General features: G+C 39.7%; 1 protein-coding gene across 3 annotated transcripts in view; it reads right to left on the bottom strand.

The window, feature by feature from the left end:
• Nucleotides 1-13,642, bottom strand: part of myo3a (myosin IIIA) — a 65,292-nt gene extending 51,650 nt beyond the window's left edge. For all 3 annotated transcript variants that reach the window (XM_063483296.1, XM_063483298.1, XM_063483297.1), the window contains exons 1-3: nt 13,484-13,642; nt 12,337-12,520; nt 8,111-8,245 (exon numbers count right to left, since the gene is read on the bottom strand). In XM_063483296.1, the coding sequence (XP_063339366.1) occupies nt 8,111-8,245; nt 12,337-12,520; nt 13,484-13,485 (321 nt within the window). In that variant the 5' untranslated portion in view covers nt 13,486-13,642. The remainder of the gene's footprint in view (nt 1-8,110; nt 8,246-12,336; nt 12,521-13,483) is intronic.
• Nucleotides 13,643-22,881: the final 9,239 nt, after the last annotated feature.

Below are 22,881 nucleotides of genomic sequence, written 5' to 3'. Positions count from 1 at the left end.
GCCTCGAGAGATTTAGCTTTTCCACTTATCATTTATCTTTCCCCAGACAACAATGCTAATTATTGTTTTCTTCTTCATGTGCAGACTCTTTATGCAATTTTGGTCCTGACAAAGAATCTTCATAAGCCAATTTCTCCTACCACTGCTGTTTGCTTTTGCTGTTCATTTCCTCTGTGATAGAAAATGATGGTGAAAAGGTTTGCGCTTCAATAGATTGAGTTATCTTTTTCTGCTTCTTCTCTGAGCTGCTCACTTTAACGGTCGGGGTTTAATTTAATTAATTTGCACACATAGATGAATAACGAATGACATTTTTTAGCAATTCCAATTTTTTTAAAAAGCACATCCCCAGAGTGATGCAATTTTGATTTAAAACTCCAACATTTTTTATTTTAGCTCGATAGAAGATGGTGAACATTTAAAAAAAATGACCTTTTAAAGTCTCACAAATGACATGCACATCTAAATTAGCTCCTTATTTCCAGGCGGAGAATAAAAGTCGCTCTAGCGTCACTTTCTTTGAAGTATTTTCAAGCTCTCTGGTAGCAATATTAGGCCTTTATACATGAAAGCATGCTCATCTCTGCCCACATCTGCTGTGATAAAGGAGAAGACTACAGAGGCAAAGCCAAAAGCTCGTAGACCCCAATGAAGGGCTAACAAAGTAGCGGATGCAATTTGTATGAATTCTGCTCATAATGAGCGGTCTGCTGTCAGTGCAGGGCAGAGAAAGGCTCCTCTCAGCAGAGCTAAAGGATGGAAAATTACAGTTTAGAAAGGAGGGCCAGTAACCATGGTGAATGACCACCTCACTCCCTGCTTTCCTGTCTTTTTTACTGCTAAAACCCCATGTGCATCTACTTCAGAGCACAAAAACACAGACACACACACGCACACACACACAGCTTCAACACAGCCACTTATTAAACTGTCAGGCAGTGATTTCAGCCTCAGGATTAGCCACCAGATTTGGACTGCTGGTTGCAGATTTGCAAGGGAAATTTTGAGTGGATATGTAACCACGGGGAGTAAACAAAGATCACAGCAGATTTATAGTTTTACTCATAGGAATTAAGCCCTGGTAGATAATTTCACTGAACACTCATGTGAAACTATCTTAAAAAAACAATAGCACTTTCTTTGTTTTCCTTCAAAAGGATGGTGCTGTCTGATGGTTCAGCATCTTGATATCTGAGAGAAGCAAATGCAGGGTCCTCTGCAAAGGTCAAGAGAAAGGAGAGTGATGAAAGGGGAAGGAAACTCAAGATGGAGAGGTGAAAACTATCTATTGGGCTAGCATAACAGTGCTGCTGTTGATGTGAAGCCCACTGAGCTTGGATTACAGAAATATGGACACTCTGTTCTAGCACTGCTGTACCTGACAATGGAAAAATGTTCAGTGTGCAACAATAATCTCCTAACAGCTTTTGTATTTGTTCTTTTTAGCCCTAAGACTGAGACTGAGTTTGGATGTTTAGGAAGGGAAATTGGTTGTAGATGGCCTGGGGAAATGGGGCTTTTGGTTAAAGGTTAGCATAATTTTTTGTCGGGTAAACAGTGGTACTAAGAGGTTCATCTATCTATGCCACAAGCTTGTACGCGGTTTTGTTTCAAGCTAAGTACCAACATCAACTATTTCAGCACATTTAGATCTAAACCTTTTAAAAGATCTTTTCACAGAAATGACCCAGGGGGCCTTTTGTTTGTTAGGCAAATGTATAAAATACCACAGCATGGAGCCACTCGGATATCCAACATCAGCAAAAAACCATGAAAAAGAGATTGAAAATCATTCTTTATATTCAAGGCAACATCAGGCTCGATTTAAATAATGCTTTCCTAACTTCGTAAAAAGTAAAAGGTAACAAAATAAACAGATACACCAATAATATCACTAACTAGGACTAGAAATTATTAGTAAGATGAGAAGCAACAACAGCACAAAAATACATAAAGATTTTAAAATTGCATTTATGTTATTTACTACATTTATTTGCACTGGTCTCATATCATCTCATGTGAAGTGTGAATGTCACAGGCTACTGCATACTGCTGTTATTTAGAGCCCAGCTGGCCTATTTTGTCCTCCTCTCAGTCTGAGTGCACTCCTTATACTCCTCCTCACACAGAAACACTTAAATAATATTTATGGAGTTGGTGACAACATGTTCTTGTCATAGTTAAGTCTGAGAGTGACATCAATATAGCTATTCAGTCATCTCAGCTAACTTAATCACAGCATGCTGTTGAAATAAAATCCTGGGTTGCTGCTAATACACGGTGTAGTGAATACTGAATACTGAAGTGAATCGATTGGCCTGTCGTCATCAATATCCAGTCTAGTATCCAATCCAAATGTCAAATAGGTACGCCCCCTACTCACAGTATGCAATATCACGATACTGCATTTTGCCTGCAATGGTATTATGAGACAGTTATTGTCAGACTTTCGATGCGCTGCAAGACAATCATGTATGATGCATCACAATGTCCAACAGAATTGGAGCCCTGTTTTTCACTGCATTGTGGTCTGAGTGTGTCTGTGTGTGTGTGTGTGTGTGTGTGTGTGTGTGTGTCAGTATAATTTAACTTTAATATTGTGTCTGTTCAGTTAATTGGTTCTCTGAACTGCTTTCCTTTGCTGTCTACCATTTTCCCCTTGGGAATTTCTTCTTGTTCACTTGCTTACATTGATATCTTTAACCTGATTCATTCGCTTCATGAAGTAGTGACCCCTGAATCCGGGCAGGTCTCTGTTTGGAGATGATCACACCCATTCAAACCAGTGCTGCCAGCTCCACAGCTACAGCACATTTCAGAAGTGTTCCAGAAGGGACTCTTCACTTAAAATGGTCTATTTGCATGCAAAATCCACCAAGCTGCACAGAGCAGATAAAGAGGGGAGGAAGTCAGATGTACAGTCAGGTCCATAAATATTGGGACATCGACACAATTCTAACATTTTTGGCTCCATACACCACCACAATGGATTCCAAATGAAACGAACAAGACATGCTTTAACTGCAGAGTGTCAGCTTTTATTTGAGGGTATTTACATCCAAATCAGGTGAACGGTGTAGGAATTACAACAGTTTGCAAATGTGCCTCCCACTTCTTGAGGGACCAAAAGTAATGGGACAGAATAAGAACCATAGTCTAAGGAGCTTGGAAAGAAAAGCGTCTGGACTTCTTTAAGTTGCTTGAAGACGTTTCACCTCTCATCCGAGAAGCTTCTTCAGTTCTAAGGTCAAATGGCCGAGAGTCCCAGATTTAAACCCAGTGGGAGTATCCCCCCCAAAGAGGGACAAAGGACCCCCTGGTGATCCTCTATTCACATGAGCCAAGGTGTGAAAGCGGGTGTGGGACCTAATCAGCCAGGGTTTCGGGTGTGCCCATTGTGAAACCTGGCCCCACATTGTCATGTGAATTCCTGAGGTCAGATGACCCAGGATGTGAGTGGGCATTAAGGCGTCTGGGGAGGGAACTCAAAACTGGATTATAGATGGCAGACAGTTGGTGTCGTAAACCACCGCCTCTGTTCAAAGATGGTCGCTCACAGTGGACATAGATGGCCTCTTTCACTCCTCTTTCAAACCATCTGTCCTCTCTGTCCAAAATGTGAACATTGGCATCCTCGAAAGAGTGTCCTTTATCCTTAAGATGCAGATGAACTGCTGAGTCTTGTCCTGTGGAGGTGGCTCTTCTATGTTGTGCCATGCGCTTGTGAAGTGGCTGTTTGGTCTCTCCAATGTAGAGGTCTGGGCATTCCTCGCTGCACTGTACAGCATACACCACGTTGTTAAGTCTGTGTTTTGGAGTTTTGTCTTTCGGGTGAACCAGTTTCTGTCTGAGTGTGTTGCTGGGTCTGAAGTACACTGGGATGTCGTGCTTGGAGAAAACTCTCCTGAGTTTCTCTGATACACCGGCTACATAGGGGATGACAACGTTGTTGCGTCTGTCTTTCTTATCCTCCCTCGCTGGTGTCTGATCTTCTTTTCTGTGCCTCTTAGCTGACTTTATAAACGCCCAGTTAGGATAACCACATGTTTTGAGTGCTTCCTTTACGTGTGTGTGTTCCTTCTTTTTCCCTTCAGGCTTAGAGGGAACATGTTCTGCCCGGTGGTGTAGGGTCCTGATTACTCCAAGTTTGTGTTCCAGAGGGTGATGGGAGTCAAAGAGGAGGTACTGGTCCGTGTGTGTGGGCTTCCGGTAAACTTCGATGTTGAGGTTGCCATTCTCTTCAATGTGCACAGCGCAGTCCAGGAAAGGCAAACAGTTATCCTTAGTGTCTTCCCTGGTGAACTTGATGTTTTTATCCACGGCATTAATGTGCGCAGTGAAGGATTCCACTTCTTGTGTCTTGATTTTGACCCAGGTGTCGTCTACATATCTGTACCAGTGGCTGGGTACTCTCCCTTTAAAAGAGCCAAGAGCCTTCCTTTCCACTTCCTCCATGTAAAGGTTGGCTACAATAGGTGACACGGGGGAGCCCATGGCACAGCCATGTTTTTGTCTGTAGAAACCCTCGTTGTATTTGAAGTATGTTGTAGTAAGGCAGAGGTCTAACAGTGTGCAGATCTGATCGGGTGTGAAGTTGGTCCTGTCTTCCAAGGAGTTGTCTTCTTGTAGTCGTTTTCTGACAGTCTCCACAGCCTCCGTGGTGGGTATGCAAGTGAAGAGAGAGACTACATCAAAGGACACGATGGTTTCATCTGGATCCAGGGTAAGTTTCTGGACCTTGTCGGTGAAGTCAGTGGAGTTCTTGATGTGGTGTGGGGTGTTCCCCACGAGAGGTGCAAGGATGGTAGCAAGGTGTTTCGCAATGTTATAAGTGGCTGAGTTTATGCTACTGACTATGGGTCTGAGTGGGACCCCTTCCTTGTGGATTTTTGGAAGTCCATAAATGCAGGGTATGGCATCCCCTGGATAAAGGCGGTGATATGTAATGCGGTCAATGATTTTGTCCTTTTCAAGGTCTTGAAGGCAAGCTATAACTTTCTTTTTGTAGCTGCTTGTGGGGTCTCGCTTTAAAGCTTCGTAGGTGTTGTTGTCACTGAGGAGAGTAGTGTTCAAGCAACTTCTTTAAGTTGCTTGAACGTCTTCAAGCAACTTAAAGAAGTCCAGACGCTTTTCTTTCCAAGCTCCTTAGACTACGATGACCTGGATGACTGAGAACCTTCACAGACAATAAGAACCATAAATCAAACATTCATTTTTTAATACTTGGTTGCAAATCCTTTACAGTCAATCACAGCCTGAAGTCTGGAACACATAGACATCACCAGACGCCGGGTTTCATCCCTGGTGATGCTCTGCCAGGCCTCTACTGCAACAGTCTTCAGTTCCTGCTTGTTCTTGGGGCATTTTCCCTTCAGTTTTGTCTTCAGCAAGTGAAATGCATGCTCAATCGGATTCAGGTCAGGTGATTGACTTGGCCATTGCAAAACAGTCCACTTCTTTCCCTTCAAAAACTCTTTGGTTGCTTTTGCAGTATGCTTTGGGTCGTTGTCCACCTGCACTGTGAAGCGCCGTCCAATGAGTTTTGAAGCATTTGTCTGAATATGAGCAGATAATATTGCCCGAAACACTTCAGAATTCATTGTGCTGCTTTTGTCAGCAGTCACATCATCAATAAATACAAGAGAACCAGTTCCACTGGCAGCCATACATGCCCACGCCATGACACTTCCACCACAATGCTTCACTGATGAGGTGGTATGCTTAGGATCATGAGCAGTTCCTTTCCTTCTCCATACTCTTCTCTTCCCATCACTCTGGTACAAGTTGATGTTGGTCTCATCTGTCCATAGGATGTTGTTCCAGAACTGCGACGGCTTTTTCAGATGTCGTTTGGCAAACTCTAATCTGGCCTGCCTGTTTTTGGGGCTCACCAAAGGTTTACATCTTGTGGTGAACCCTCTGTATTCACACTGGTGGAGTCTTCTCTTGATTGTTGACTCTGACGCACATACACCTGCCTCCTAGAGAGTGTTCTTGATCTGGCCAACTGTTGTGAAGGGTGTTTTCTTCACCAGGGAAAGGATTCTTTGGTCATCCACCACAGTTGTGTCCCGTGGTCTTCCTAGTTTTTTGGTGTTGCTGAGCTCACCAGTGCGTTCCTTCTTTTTGGGAATGTTCTAAACAGTTGTTTTGGCCACGCCTGATGTTTTTGCAATCTCTCTGATGGGTTTGTTTTGTTTTTTTCAGCCTAATGATGGCTTGCTTCACTGGTAGTGACAGCTCTTTGGATCTCATCCTGGCAGTTGACAGCAACAGGTTCAAAAAGCAAACAGCACACTTGAAATGAACTCTGGACCTTTTATTTGTTCATTGTAATTGGGGTAATGAGGGAATAACACACACCTGGCCATGGAACAGCTGAGAAGCCAATTGTCCCATTACTTTTGGTCCCTCAAGAAGTGGGAGGCACATATACAAACTGTCATAATTCCTATACTGTTCACCTGATTTGGATGTAAATACCCTCAAATAAAAGCTGACAGTCTGCAGTTAAAGCACATCTTGTTCGTTTCATTTGGAATCCATTGTGGTTGTGTATAGAGCCAAAAATGTTAGAATTGTGTCGATGTCCCAATATTTATGGACCTGACTGTAGGAATAGCAGACAATCCTGTCAATTTTCAAAATAAAAGACCAATAAAGCTGTTGAAACACTGTTTCTGAAAACCTCCCGGTGTGAAATGAACCTAATAAAAAGGCATCTTGATTAGGTTCATTGGAGATGCAACATCACAGACATGTTTAGACTTGTTTAGAGCACCTACATTTGCTTCAAAAGGGATCAATATCTTTCCCAATATTGTTTCTAAACACTAAACTAATGGGAACTTCATTCGGTTTTTCATTGATTTGGTCATGAGCTGTTGAACAAATAGACATTTTGACCTAATTATTGGGCGGCTACAATAGTTGAGCGACTTCTACAATGATAATATTTCATCTATGAACCACAATTTACAGCAATCTATCTTACTATAACAACACAAATTGTCAAAGTCATACAGAAAACAATGGTTTACCAATGGCAGCAAGAAATGCTCTCTGGGGCTCGTGCATGTGTATTTAAGGGATATTTCAGAAAAAAGTGATTAATTAACCTGCAGACCAACATTTCCATCCCTTGAGACACATTACATTATAGTCCATTCGACAGAAACACCACACACACACACGCACACACACACACACACACACACACACACGCACACACACACACGCACACACACAAAGAAACACATCAACCACCCTTTTGGACGATAGCTGTTTCATTTCTTATCAAACCTCCTTGAGATTGCTGACAGTGTTTTCCAGACATCTCCAGGTTTGTACTGCTCTCTATCAAAGCAGGAACACAAATTACATGGTCTGACTGCCAAAAGGCAAAGAAAACCAATATCTGACACAGTGTTCGACCCCACAAACACTTTCTCTCCTCTGAGGTTGACCTCCATTACATGTTTGTCTGGAGCTTGACATTTCTAAAGGGCTACAGCAGAAAATGAAAAAAGGAGAAAGATGGAGAACGGGGGGGAGCTGACAGGAAGGATTTTTGAGGAGTACTGAAAGCAGCAGCAGTAGCAAGGTCTCCTTGAACCTTCATGAAAAATATCACGGCTGCATATGGCTTTTCTCGTGCATCAGCAGGTGCAAACAAGCAAAGTCTAATTCAAAAAAGGCAATTTCAGTGTGTTGTATCTTCAGTTCTACAACAGAAATCAACTACAACAAGGAACATTTCAACCTGTGCTCCAACTTTATACAGAGGGTGTATAAACTAATTCATGAAGACAGCTCCTGTTAACAGAAATCCCTGCTGTGCTGCTCTCAGCAGGGCGCTCACAACACGCGATCTAACCTCCCCCCCTCCTGGTACTAACTGGCCTGTGACCAAATCCCCCAGGTGCCCTATAAGTAAACTCCTAGACTGCCCATTGTGGCTAAAACTGTTACATAATCCCTGACCGCTGTACATACCTGGCAAGACTTCCTGTTTGTAGTATAATAAGGCTTTTGCACCTACAGTATATGCTCTCTAAGGTCCAAGTCAAATCTGCTTGTGACAAAAACACAGCCAATGTTGTGCTCTTACCTCTAGCACGAGCCACAGCTGATCCCCACATTTGATGTCCTTCTTGTAATACATCCCATAAAACTTGACCACATTGGCATGGTCAGAAAGAGCTTTGAGGATGTTGTATTCAGCTTCGATTTCCTCATCGATATCCTGAAACACAAGAGCAAACATCAGCTAAGTGCGTACGACACACACATTTTAACACCTACAATCTCATCTTTAGCTATTTTTTTACCAGCCATATTTTCTCTTAGAATGTTTAATTCCAAATAACAGAGTAATAGAGGTGATACTAATTACTACCTGGACTACTGTCTAGGCATGAGTTAAATAATATTAATACCATTTTCATATTGGTAGAAAAATTTGAAATTATGAACTGGAGGGGGTTACTTCACATAAGATAAAAGCTATTACTTTTTTAATAATCCCAATGTTGGGGAATTCTTTTGTTACAGGAGCTAAAAATAAGACCAAACACACCAAATTAATAGCTTGAATCATTTTAGCTTAATAATATAAAATACAATCTTACTTTACAAAGGTAAAAAGTAATTTGTAAAAAGAACAAAAATTGTATATAAAATAATTTTATGTTTAAATACAAATATTAAGAAATGACAAGAAATATATGAGAGTAAAATATCTAAAATTCAAAAAGCAAAAACCGAATTTAAATGAATTTTACATTTACAAAATGTAGTACATAAAATATATCAAATACCAGCTGACATGTAAGTGGCTCAGTAACAGTAATGCTCATTAATAACTAGTGTATTTGTATGAAAGTGTTACATAATGTATAGTTTTTAACTTTTATAACTGTTTTTTACTTCAAAAACAACAAGCCATGTTGTTTTTAAAGTGATCTATAAATAAAGTTGGATTGGATTGGCCAATTGATAAGTTGTTACATTTACAAAGCTATTTATCGCTTGTTACAGTGTTTATGCTAAGCAGAGCTAACCATCCATTGGATCCTGCTTCTCGGTCCTCTTAGTTTAACTCTAACCAAGAAAATAACAATATAAAGATCAGCTGAATGGATACTTTGTTATTATTGCTTACATTTTTTTCCATTTATTTATCTTCTAGACTTGTGGAGAAAACTGTGATTTATTTGCTTTCTGTGTCAACTTTTTCTATTCCTACACCAGTAGTGATGAGGAGGATACTCTCAACAATCTTCATTCAAGAAAACAGTTACAGAGTTGTGGTGATATCACAGTTACACAGCCAATGTAATGTCCATAAACCAGACTTTAGAATGATTCATTTCTTTGTCCTGTTTATCCGCAGCTCCCCATTTAACTGCTTTGCAACCTTTTTAAATATCAAGAACGTCATCGGTTGCCTGATTTGATCAAAGAAAAACAGAGCGACCGACCTTCGGACACTATGCAAAGTCTTGATCATTTATTCTGCAATTTAATGTGGGCAAAAGGACATATCCAGGACATGTTAAATACAGCAGTCATCGTATACTCTTCTTCTGTATGTTGCACGGTTATTAAGCCTAAAGAACGGGAACTTTTAGCATATAATGCAAATCGTGCTGGTGGTCATTTAATACAGTATATAGTACTATACCACAAGTGATAAACAGTGGCAGTACTACAATAAATAGTACTGAGCAGAATCCTATTGTAGTTGGTGGCATCGGAAGTCTGACATCCCTGGTACAGAGTCATAAAACCAGATTTTTGATTTCAAACATAAGGTCTGGGGGTCAAAATGGGCATGGCAAAGACTCTAATCCGACCCAATGGATGGTTTTGGAAAATGTGAAGGAGGGCATAATTTTTTAGACTTCCTACATACATACTAAACCAAAGTAATTACGTTTTTTTTCATGTTTTGTCTGTAAAAAACAAAACAAAAATAGCTTTATAATTACAACAAAGACAGGGCAACAAGTTACTTGAAACTTTGTTGAAATTGCACCTTTGATATATGAAGATATCTTAGGGACTAAATGTGCAGTTAAACTTTTTTTACACTGACAGAAATGGGAATTTCAAAGATCCAGGCCACTTAAGATCAAAGTGGCTATATGTGGCCCACAATGTAAAATGACTTTGACCTTCCTGATTTATACATTTAATGTAGCTTAAGGTAGAAGGCAAAAGTACAGAAAATTACTGGACTACAAATTGCTTTTCATAAAAAAAAAGTAAAAAGAAAAAGATAAAGCTTGAAACCAAACATAACATACAGTATTTAAAAAATGTGTACTACATTTTCTATATGTGAACGAAATGAGTGCAGTGATTAAGATTATGGTAATGATGCACTTTGCGTTTCTTAATAATAAGAAACAAATTCCCCCCCAAATTAATGAGACTTGAAGAGTGTGTTTAATAGAAGAACCCTGCTGCTCATTAAATGCCTCTAAATAAACCATACACTTTAACGTAGACTCAAAATAGACAACACAATAGATGAAGAACGGTAACAACCAGACTACTAATATATGGTAATACTCAGAAATGTAACAAATCTGAAGTAATCTTCTGTAAATGGTAAATCTAGTAATTATAAAAAAATGTTGACTCTATAGGACAGATCAGTCCCACAGTGTCATGTTTAACATCATGTTTCCCTGCAGCATGACAAAGTCTTCTTCTCTTTAGGCCGTTTCTTTTTTTTACTTCTCCTTCTTCACACACTTCTGCTGTAATGCCAAATTTGTGTTTTGGCTCTGTGCTAAAGCACCCCACAAGCAAAGCAAGTCCAAAATGATCAGAGTGCTAAACTGATATCATCAGAGGCAATTTGCTGAGATAATTTGCTGATGGTTGTAGATGGGAAGAATAGTTACAAGAATCTCCCTTGAGGTGTTTCCAACCTGCTTGGCTTTATTCTCTTCACAGGCTGAGAACAAAGCAGAGCAGAGTGATGTTTATCTTACCGAAGGCAGAGCTAATGAGTCAGACTACACTGACGATTTGATTTTTTGTGCTTGCAAAGCCAGAGGTTTTTCACATCATAAAGGTTTTTCTTTCTTTGTGAGATGGTGGGGCCTTTACTGTTTACTTCTCAGTAAGTTTTCTACCCACCTATTTAGATTTCTTTTTAAATACCAGCTGGTATACATAGCATGGTCTATGGGCACGCTTCAGATGAAATGTAATGAAAAATCATGACTTTTAACCTTGGAAGATCATGTGCACTCCCTGTTCCAGATATAAATCTCTAAAAAAAAAGGTAAAAATAATGAAACATATAAAATACACATTTTCAGTTTAAAAAGATAAAATTCAATCACATTTAAGGTGTCATACAACAGGGAAAACTATACTAACAATCAACTAAAACTAAAGTAAGGATGTAGGAAAGTAAAAACACCCAGAAATCAATGATGTAAATTAAACACTTGCCATGTCACAAGACATTAACGTGTACTTCTTGTGCCATCACTAACAGTAAAACAATATGTATAGATATATATACCAATCAGGCATTAACATGACATTATGCTTAAAATTGTGTTAGTCGATTGTTGGCATCTTGTTGGCGCTTTTGGTGGCAAACAAGCCTCAGCACAGGCACATTGACTGGTCTATAAGCAACAAACTATAATGCACTGTGTATTCTGACACCTTTCTATCACAACCAGCATTGCATTTTTTCCGATTTGAGCTACTCTCATCTGCTCATCTGTTGGATCAGACCCAAGGGTCAGCCTTTGCTCCCTGTGTACATCAATGAGCTTTGACTGTCCATGACACTGTTGCTGGTTCATCTGTAGCTGGTTAGTGAGTCATCAGAGTGTTGGCAATTTTTACACACTGTGCACTTGGCACTGATCAATTTCGCTCTCTATAACTTTTTGGTCTGACATTTTGTGGCTGAATCACTGTGGTTTCTAAATTCTTCCACTTTGTAATAATATGACTTACAGATATCAGATGTGAAACACGTGGAATATTTAGTAGGGAAAAATTTCACAAATGGACCTGTTGCAATGGCGACATCCGTTGCAGTGCCATACTGAAATTCAGTGAACTCTATAGAATGACCTATTCTAAGTGCTGGATGTTTTCCCCCCGTGGCAATGACTGAAAACACCTGAATTCAAAGATTAAGTGATATGATCCAGTACTTACAGAAACAAATTACAAAAACATATTACAATACAGAATTGTATCCGTTATTTTCTTTGTTTCAGTCATAAAAAATATTGAAGAAGTCTTAAAGGTCTTTTGCAATGTACTTACTATGTAACAAACTCAACTTACATGGATCGGATCCAGTATCTTCACAGCTGCTTTACTTCCATCTATTTTATTAAGCACCTTATAGACTTTTCCATAGGTCCCTTTACCAATTGTCTCGATGATTTCCCAGGTGTCAGTCGGATCTGGAAAGTTGTCAAAGACAATCGATTTCCCTGATCGTGGAAACATCTTTAGGAGATATCTCCTGCAGAATGGGAAAAACACATGTAAACGTGGGTCAGTGATAGAGAAGGAGCTGTGTGCTGTGTGTGACCTATATTATACACCAGTTAGTGCGGCTATACTGTTATTAATCCATGTCTGATAAATGGGTAAACACATTAGTAAAGAGCTCAGCTGAAGGGGATTTAAAGCTATTGTGCAAGTACATAATGTACAGTAGATGTTTTCAACCTTCCTTTAGATTCTAAATTCAACACCTGAAGCTTAATCAGATGAGTGTTCAAAGTTCACGCTGGTTTGTTTGCGAATTAAACTGGAAGTGTTTAACTTGAGGATAATCCGGGGATGCAATATAGATGGGGGGTTAAATTGGGTCTTTAGGGGATTTAACGCCCATATATATCTGGAGTAAATATTAAATCTAGAGGAAATAGCTTTGATTTTCAGCAGATTGAAGCTTTAAAACATAACAATGCATAAAAATAAAGGCAACAACTGTGCTTGCCTTCATTAAGACTCTTCAGTGTCCTGTTACAGATAAATGGGATGTCTTAGCTTTAAGTCACAGCTTTTCTGTAAACACTCAGAGGGGTGTGCTTCCTGCTTTTAGGGCCAATCAGACACATTCCCAATTTCTAAGGCTGATATCATTTGACACCAAATTAATCAAGATATTCAGCAAGATACATCCAAAATGGCAAGGTGATAATATGTATATATATTTTAAAAAGCAAACAGCTATTAGTAAATAAACCGATATGCTGTCTTTGCATGGAAATATGCAGAAGAAAGTTCAGGTTCTGCAGATCAATCAGATAATTACATGAAATGCAATTACAGCCAAAACCCAAAGAGCACGTCTTTTTTGTATCCTTCAAAGGTGTCTGTCTGTCATCACAGATTTGTTCCCATAACTCAAAGAACCACATCCACAAAGCTAAAGCAAAGACAAAGACAAAAGCACAACTCTCTGAATCAAACTTACATTATTCTCCGAATTCAATGCAGCACATTTTGGGGGCGAAACAAAACAATTAATCCATTTCTGTGCAAAAGGTTAGCAGTGGCAGGCCAGTCTGGCCCGGCAGTGAGTACCACAAACAGAGGAGGAGCTAACGAAAGCTAATCTCACTAGCAATTCCCCTGCTGCAGGGCTGCCATTGGAAACTAGCTCTGAGAGATTGGAGATACAGCGGGATTAGCAGGAATTAGCCAGTGTTGCAGCATGAGCCTTTCCCCATATAGATGCCCATTCACACACAAAAGAAAACTAGCTCGAGTGGAAGTGCACAGTGATGCAAAATGCCTTTTTCTTCTTTTTATTATCATTTTTCACTTTATTTTGCAGTGAGAGAAGACTGCCACCCAGAGTGCCATCTTATACTCAGGTCCTGCAGTTATTTTATCTGAACTAGTTATGATAATTTAAATTGTACAGATTCCTGCACACAGCAAGATAAAACTGGCAGACAGACACATTATTTTGCAGAGATATCATCAGCCATTGCCCATGCAGAGCAATTAGACTCCTATACATGTATCCTTGTGTAGGTAATTGCACTTGTAATGTACATTGCCCAAGTAATCCACAGACATCCTCAATAATACATCACTGCCTGTGTGTGTCAACATGCTGCGACACATGAGAGGGGAGGGCGAAACCTAAGGACTCACAGTGGACACCTCCAACAGGATCGCAAGCTGCAAGGAAGTAACCCTTTAGAGGAGACAGTGTGCGTGAGTTTGTGACTGCATGCATGTGGTTATCTAAGCTTGTGTGCCCCAGAGTACTGGCTGCCTGTCACTTTTCATTAGCTGTTAAAGGTTGTGGCATTAACCATAGTCTGTGTGCACAAATAATGAAATGCAGATGTGTAACTGAGCATGTATTTACTGCTTTGCTATTATTTGATAGAAATAATACAGTTTTGTTGCTGTTGTTTTGTGTCTTGTTTATGTGAAAATTAAATATAAATGTGTGGGTTTTTTTTATGTCAAGTGAAGGCACACTCCTTGATCTGAGTGGCGTCTCATCAAGAGGTCTGGCCACTTGAGGCTACTCTGTAACCCTGATGAATGGGTTAACGTTTCAGCTTAACCTTGGCACATGAAGTTTGCCCGTCTACAAGCTGAGATAATCTGCCTCACTGGGCTCATCAAAGTCAAAAAACACAGCGCTCCCACTCAGACAGCAAGAGCTTGGTAAAAGAATTCTGTGAAGCAAGTGGCTACGACTGGAAAGACACAGATAAAGATCCTCATAATATCAAGCCAAATAAGCCCATGTGAATAGACGAAACTTGAAAGCATAGCCACAGAATTTATTAGAAATAATATAAAAAGGGTTTTTTGGGAGTACAAACAATAAGGCATGTCAAATCTTGCAAACAGTTCATCGACAGCTGTAGCAGCTTAACTTCTCCACATAGTAAACATAAGTTACACTTTACAATCTTTACAGACTTAAATGTTGCCAAATTATTACAAGTGAACCAACTTTACTGACCTTTGATGGCTGGCAGTGAAAAGGCACAAAGCGAACAGAGACACATGGATGGTAAGGATAAAGCATAGATTAGACTTTCACATATGCACGCGTACACACACACACGGTGTCCACACAGCCTGCACTGGGCTACCGCTGAGCCACTCCCAAAGTTTGCAAATAAGAAATCCAAATGAAGCAGCCTGGACGTGTTTATGTTTGCAGTAAAAGCTGCAAACATGTTTAGGTAAGTCAAGAAACTGGATCAGCTAGTATAAAAAGTCAGTATCATACTTACTCTTTCCTAAGTGCATTAACATGCTTTGGTATCAGTTGTGGATGGCAGCAGCAGCAGCAACAGACAGGAGCAGGATGTTGTTCCTGTGTGCCCCAGCCACCTCTGCTATGTATTATACATCAAGAATAAGGAACACTCGCAAAGTTATTATCCCCAAGTAATTGGTTTTAGTAATTATCTTAGGCATGAGGACATCCAGTAGCCAGCAGCCGATCAATTGATAGTGTCATAAATTAGCCTGCAGAAGACAAGCTAACAACGGGCGAGTATACGGACGACAACAAGGAGCGAGTCAGGTGAAACAGGCCATGACTGCTCTGGTGCTCCTCTCAGCATCATTCAGCAGTGTCCCATTACACAGGCGCTGCTGGGGAAAGAGTCCCAGCAGTGCCAGCAGAGCTCGGCTGAGAGTTCAGTTCAAAGGGCTAGAGTGATGTTATCTGAAACCTGCTTCACATAAAGTTTATTTAATGCAGTCATTTTATATCAGTAAATCCAACTCTTTATCGTTTTTGACACGTAGAATAAAGTCAGAGAGTCAAATATTGTAAAGATGAACAAAACCTGAGAAAGAGATTATATTTATTTCCACTACAAGTGAGCGCCCTGTTTGCACAGACTGTAAAAAAAAGGCTAACGTGACATCATCTATTGATTGGCCCTATTATGAAAAACTGACCTTAATGTTTTCAGCGTTGCCGTCTTCGTGTTTTGAAAGCGAGGTGTGAGAAACCAAGGCACCACACCTCATTAGCCAATCAAGATATTCTGGATGATCTTCCTTCTTGACTCTAATAATGACCATAATTTACCAAATGAACATCATGGTTTATTTAATATGACATTGAAATAGTGACTGAGTCTGTAAAGCCATCAGGGGAGCATTTTCAGAGGTCTCGGAATGAGGGAAAGACTGACTCAGCTGACCAGTCTGAATCATTGATACAAGGCAGTACAGAGCCATGCTTTCATGTACTTTGACCCAAATTTTAACCCTACAGTCTGTATGTGGCAGCAGAAATCAAGACCCATCAGAGCAGGGAACATTTTTCCAGTCTTCAGTTGTCTAATTCTGGTAAGCCCCTGTGATTGCAGCCTCAGTTTTCTGTTGTCAGGTGACAGGAGTGGCTGTTCTGCTGCTTCAAGATTTCATGTGCTGTTTGTTCAGAGATGCACTTTGGTAAACGTTGGTTATTCGAGTTACTCTTGGCACTTTTCCTCTGATGTCTGGCATCAACAAACCATTTTAACCCAAAGAACTGCCAGTCCATTAACGAGCAGCTGAACAAAAATACCTAATAAAGTGGCCATGACTTTTAGAACTATATGACAGTCTTCTTAGAAAGATGCATCCATTACACACTAATAGCCTCTTAAGATGTAAAGCTGCAGACATGATGGCTAAAGAAAACAAACTCTCATCACTCTTTATTAAAAGCTTCACAACACAGGGAAAAGCCAGTGAAAAACAAATCTATAACGACCTGTTTGTCTTCTTAATTTTGACAAAACCTGTCTCTATCAGTGCTAATGATGTGTGAAGCGAGCTATCATTTGCCTTTCAGTCATCTCGTTTGTTTACATTAATAGTACATTTGATTTGTCAGTGCACCAAACACTTAAAAACAATTAACAGTCCAGAGGAGAGAAGTGAGACTTCATGCAGCATAGTTTCCTTTGTAAATTATTGATTCTGCCAAAACTGTCAGAAAGTAATTGTTGTAGCAGTGAAGCTGATAATTTATCAAACACATTAACAGATGGCACAGCGATTATTTTCTCCTGAACACGCAGAGGCGTCGTGCAGTCGAGTCAGGAAGGATATTACATGTGTTTGGCTGATTGATCATAACCAATTCACTACTTTAAATGGAAAATTCTGGGTACTGTACAGCTGATTTGACACAGTCAGTCAAAGATCACACAGACTTGCATAAGCAATCACTTGTATACAGACAAACCCTTTCAGTATGATAGTTTCTTACAATAAAAGTCTGGATTTTCTTCTGTTTAACATGACACATGCCCTGTGTAGCTCCAGATATGCTTCGATTTTTTCATTTCTGAAATGAGTAAGGCTTTATGCTCTCCATAGATACTGTAATTCATAAACCATCAGGTGAGCTGTGACCATTAGGGTCACTGTTATTTCCGTACAGTAAAGGAAAACAACCCACTCTGCAAGATGCTTCTCAGGTATTATCTCACAGGAACACATGCATAAAGGCTCCTTAATGTTGTACTTTTGTCTTTTCTCTTTGCACAGGCAGTTACTTTATTGTTTGCATTTATTGACTCTTTTTTTAGGGAGTAAATTTGTGACTTGGGGAACTACAAGCAATTACTCCTAGATAAACAGCATTATGAATAATGGAGGCATTTCCCTGATAACTAATACACGCACAAAGGCTGAAATTATACTCTGATTATAGAAAAGTCCGGAGAAAGTTTGGTAGGATGGACTGGAAAAGACATAACAAGGAAATGGCAATTTCAAAGGAGAAAGAAAAATAAGACACCCTCCAAAAACTCATTTCAAATGACTCCAGTCTCATTTAAAAAAAAAAGAACTACAGTAGGTCCAGTGCTTTGACCATGTCACAAAGCCTCATCAATCATTTGGCTTTGCGGCGCCTGCTTTTTGGCCAATAATAAATCTGGCGAGCAGTGATGTCTCTGTCTATTACCGGCACTTTATGAATCCTAGTTCTGTCTTCAGCACCAGTACCCCCCACTGATGACCCACACACTGTCCGGCCTTTGGAGGAGGGGGAAAGTGGGGGTGGGGTTGAGGGGCTGAATAATCAACGGGCTGACTTAAAGTGTGGGTCCCTCAAGCACAACCTCCGGGCTTAGGCAACTGCAGTGCACCAACCTCATTTCCTGCTCTGCTGCTTCACAAATGGCTCCTGGAAGCTGAACCAAAACCAAGGATGGAGATGCACTGATGGCAATAATAGCCTCGTGATTAGAGCGGGCAAAGGTCCAGTACAGTGTGCAGACTCTCCCTATTTCACCAGTTTAGCACCAGAAACATACAAAGGAAAACAACTCAGGGATGATTTTCATTTACTGCTTTTAATGAAATCTTTCATGATGAGAAGAGTCCTTCTGATTTTTATACAACTTGGTAATTTTGCCCATTTCCTCTGATATTAGCTAATTGACAGCACTGTTTCATGTTCACCAGGTACATGGTAAAATATTTCAGCAACTATTATCTGTATTGTCATGAAGCTAAAGCACAAACTGTCACAAAATACCAACATTTACTGTCACAATCATCTGACTTTGATTAGTTCCTACAGCAAGCCGAAAATATTCACTTACCCAGCCAAAACGCATAGCGAAGGATGTTTTGTGGATATGACATTTTCACTCATGGTTACTGGGCAATGGATCAAAGAAAATGGCAATGCTGCGACTATTAAGTTGATATTTTTGAATGTATTGCTTAAAACTGCAGCAACTCTCAAAAGAAATAGTCTGACTTTAACTCAGTTTATCATCAAACATCATTTTGAGGACAGATTTTTTCCAGTCAAACTTACAGACCCATGGTATTACAGCAGCATTAGTGAGAGATTCTGATTATAAAATGTTAGTGTGCTAACCACAGACAGTAAAAAACAGGGACATAAGCGTCATGATGTCACTCACTGCTAAAGTAGTAAATATAAGACAAATTTAACCTCATATATACAAATTAATGTTAGTATTATCAGTACTATTTCTTAAATTTCATCAGAAGTTTCACTAAACACTCCATTTAAAAAAAAAAAAAAAGGGGGCTTAGGGCTTCAAATCTTTAATCCATATAACTTGAAAGTAGCAATTTAGCCCATAAAGTCACCAGGTTAATGTTTGTCATAGTAAAAGAGACCTGAGGTCATTTTCCTAAATATATAACCAGAAGTCCTTTTGCAACCAGAGCAGTGGTGCTCTGCTGGGAGGTTTAAGCCACTTCTGCTTCAGTTTTCGAACTTGGAAGCTATGTTCAGGCTTTTATACTTTCTATTATGCTATCAAGCTGGTGCAAGATGTAAATAATGTCATGTTAGTACAGCATCATTCTTATATGAAATGCTGCACATACTTCAGAAAAACTAAAGACAGATACTGGAAAAATATCCAATGAATAAATAATGCAGATTTCATCTATGCTTATCAATCTATTTGGTTTCTTCTGTATATTCAAGCACAGGTTGTAGTGGGACCGTCTCCCCCCATCTTCTGTAAGATTTGGTCTACTTCTAAACCTCAGTTAGATCCCCAAACCATCTCAAATTGCTATTTTAAACACAAAGGAGCAGCAGATCATTCCAATGTCACTGAGTGAGTCACAGTTAGGAAAGTAATTATGGCTACATGTATCCAAAATCCTGTTCTTTTTGCCAATATCCAAATTGGATGAGGGTCAAGATGGACTGACTTGAATTTATAAAGCTTTGTCTTCTGCTTCATGGAGGCAAAGCTGCCTTCTTCACCAGTAAAATGAGCACATTGCTATTAACACTGGTCTAACAAACCTGTTTATCTCACACTCTACCTTCATGTGTGAACAAGACATAAACTCCTCTGGCAATCCAAAAGGATACTGGCGTTAGAGTTGGAGATTTGACTCTCAACCTGGCTGCTTCACTTTCAAATGTAAACACCTTGCCATTACCATCTGATTCGTCACTGTGTGCCAAAAGCACACACCGAAGTGCCATTTTGAGATTCCTAAAGTTGACATCCTGGCGGCACCTTGAGATCCTGCATGCAGGGTCAGAAACAGAGTCCACCACACATTGAAAATATAATGAACCGACACAGGTCTCACTTTGGTTACATAATAACCTATCGGCATGAAGTACCACACCATTACCTTGTACTCACATATGAGCACATACAGTTTTCCCTGGGATACAAGGCTATAGGACTTCTTCAAGGGAATGACAAACAGTCTGGACTTATTTAGCTTTAGGTTGCTTCACAATGTGTTTGTCATTCACCCATTCACACTCTTACAAATGAACAAAACTCTGTAGTCTCTATGGCTTAATGCCCCCCCCCCCCCCCCCCCCCCCCAATGAAGCCTATTGATTAATTAATCCTCTTGAATCTGAGGCTTGACATTTGAGAAAACAAACATACAGCGAACTGAAAACTACAAGTATGAGATTGTTCTTTGATTTAAACAATTTTTTCCCACATTAAAACATTCACATCACTCTTACAAAATTATATGTCCAACACACACACAAATGTGGGTAGGTTGTGTAACAACTTACTCCAAAGTACACCGGTTTAACAAAAATCCCTCCTTGCCAAATACCACATATGAAATATTGGACGAGAACCCACGTGCCCACAGTGAAATGTGTTACGTGTTACATAAGCGGTTAATAGGCTTAATTTCCTGACAGGTAACCTACATACTGCTCTGCTGCACTCTGAGTCGCTAGTCTCTAAACCATGAAGCATCATCCTTTCGCACTGATGCTGCGCTGACGAGATAGCTCATCTCATGACACACGTAAGATGGCTGCGTGATGGCTGAATAATCCTTTCTGCATACAGTATGGAACTGTGCATCCGTCTAGTTTGATCTGACACCTGATTTTTTTTCAATCTGCTTAGGTCCTGCGCGTTTTGTAAAAGCAGAAATATTACCTTAATTTTCCAACAAAAAGGAAAAAAATCTCTGGAACACGGTTTAAGAAACAGAGAGTCTTACCTGAAATGAAAGAAGCTGCTTTCAGACATGTCTTCAGTCCTCCTTTACAGGCAGATCATTTGTGAAATTTGTTGGGATTCAGAGCAGTGCAAGGGTTGAGAACAATTATGTTGTTGAAAATGAAGTGCCACTTGCAAGCAAGTCATTCAGCTTTGTCTGCTCTAGCCCACTCATTAAACTCTGGAATATTACAGATATCACTGCATTGTGATTTATTCGTTTATTTTGGTGTTATGTAGAAATAATGAATATTGTGCAGTATATGAAAGCAAAGTAGTGATTGGATAATCACAATAAACACTTAAAAGTTTGGTTAGAGCAAGTTTTCTTTAACATTACACAGTTTTAGTGACTTTGACGTCACATTACAAAGAAAACTTGTTCATAAAGATTGGGCTCAATTTCTCCTTTTTATGCCTTTTCTAGAGCATGCTGCTTTAAAAGCAGCCATAAACATTTGTGTGGCCTCAAACCTCTGTTCATGATATGCTGGCCTGAAGGACAAGCAAGAATTCATTAGGTCTGATTGACTGATTGATAAAGATATTGATATTGTCCCGTCTGACTCTTTGTATGTGGAATGTAGGAATCGATACCGCTCTCATGATATTGGTAGCCATGAGTGTTGCACCACCATTGTGTTTTAGTGTTTTGTTGCTTTATCCTTCAAGCTTCTATTCCGAAGCCACAGAAATGTAAATGTTTATGTAAATATCTTGAATTTCCTGTCTATTCGTTGACCTACATAGGCCCAATGTCTCCGTCCACCTATTTTGTGCAATGCTGCTAAAGTAATTAGTAGAAACAGTGTCACAGTGTCCCATTGTCCCTTCATTCGCTGTACTAATCACATGGACATACTTGAAAATGCTGAGTGGAATAATGGTAGGACACAATCAAAGGAAATCAGAGATCACTTCAAGGAGATTTAAGGAGTGACGCTCTGATTGTTGATGCCTCTGTCATGCAGATCAGTGGATGGCTGGCTGGGTCTGCAGCACCCGAGTCGACTCTGTCTGTGAAGACTGATTGAATAAGGCTACTGATGAGGCTATTGTGACCGTGGGTACGTGGTGTGAATGCATGACAGGCTCATGGCTGGCGTCAATGACTGGCTGCCATTGTGGCAAACCACTGGGCTGTGACTTACCCAGCTGGGGTGCACACATATCATGAAGCACTGAAATGAGTATTGGGATTGTGCAGTCGATAGAAAGATCATTAGGCAATCATTGCTACAATATACATGCATGCTGCTCAATTTGGTCAACCTTTGTTCAGCTGACCTGACAACCTTGCTCATTATAACATTAATGTGCATAGTCTGGGACACTTTTACTGCTAAGAGTCACATGAAATTAGACAATCTCTACTTGCAAATTTGTTTATTTTGCTATCATGCAGGCAAGCACACCATGAAAACTGGGGAAGTGCAGCACAACCTCAACATACATAGCTAATCTAAGTATGGAGTATCTCATGAGCTTCCTGAATGGATTTATTGAGGGCTGTAGGATGTGAATTAGATGAATGACAGTCTATTTATAGCTGCCTTTGATATTCAAACATTTAATTTTCATTTTGATCTCCTTAATTGGACACAGTAACACAGTATTTCTTTGAGACATTAGCACCCTTTGCAGCTCTACAAATGCTAATTCGAGCTATTCACAGAAAGCTAATAATTATGTTGAATTATTAGATTTTCTGTAAATATGTATAGGACTTTGTGTATACTGGAAGGTGTTTGATAGATATCAAATACTTGGTTCGGTGCTTTGAGTCAAATGCTAAACTTCAGCATGCTAACATGGTAATTTATCTAATTTATGCTAAGTCATGTTGTTTACTATCTTAGCCTTCTGTCACACATGCTTA

The sequence above is a fragment of the Pelmatolapia mariae genome, linkage group LG9 (genome assembly GCF_036321145.2).
Source record: "Pelmatolapia mariae isolate MD_Pm_ZW linkage group LG9, Pm_UMD_F_2, whole genome shotgun sequence".
Lineage (NCBI taxonomy): Eukaryota > Metazoa > Chordata > Actinopteri > Cichliformes > Cichlidae > Pelmatolapia > Pelmatolapia mariae.
Note: the sequence above shows the minus strand (reverse complement) of the source record. Positions and strands in the feature narration are given on the sequence as shown.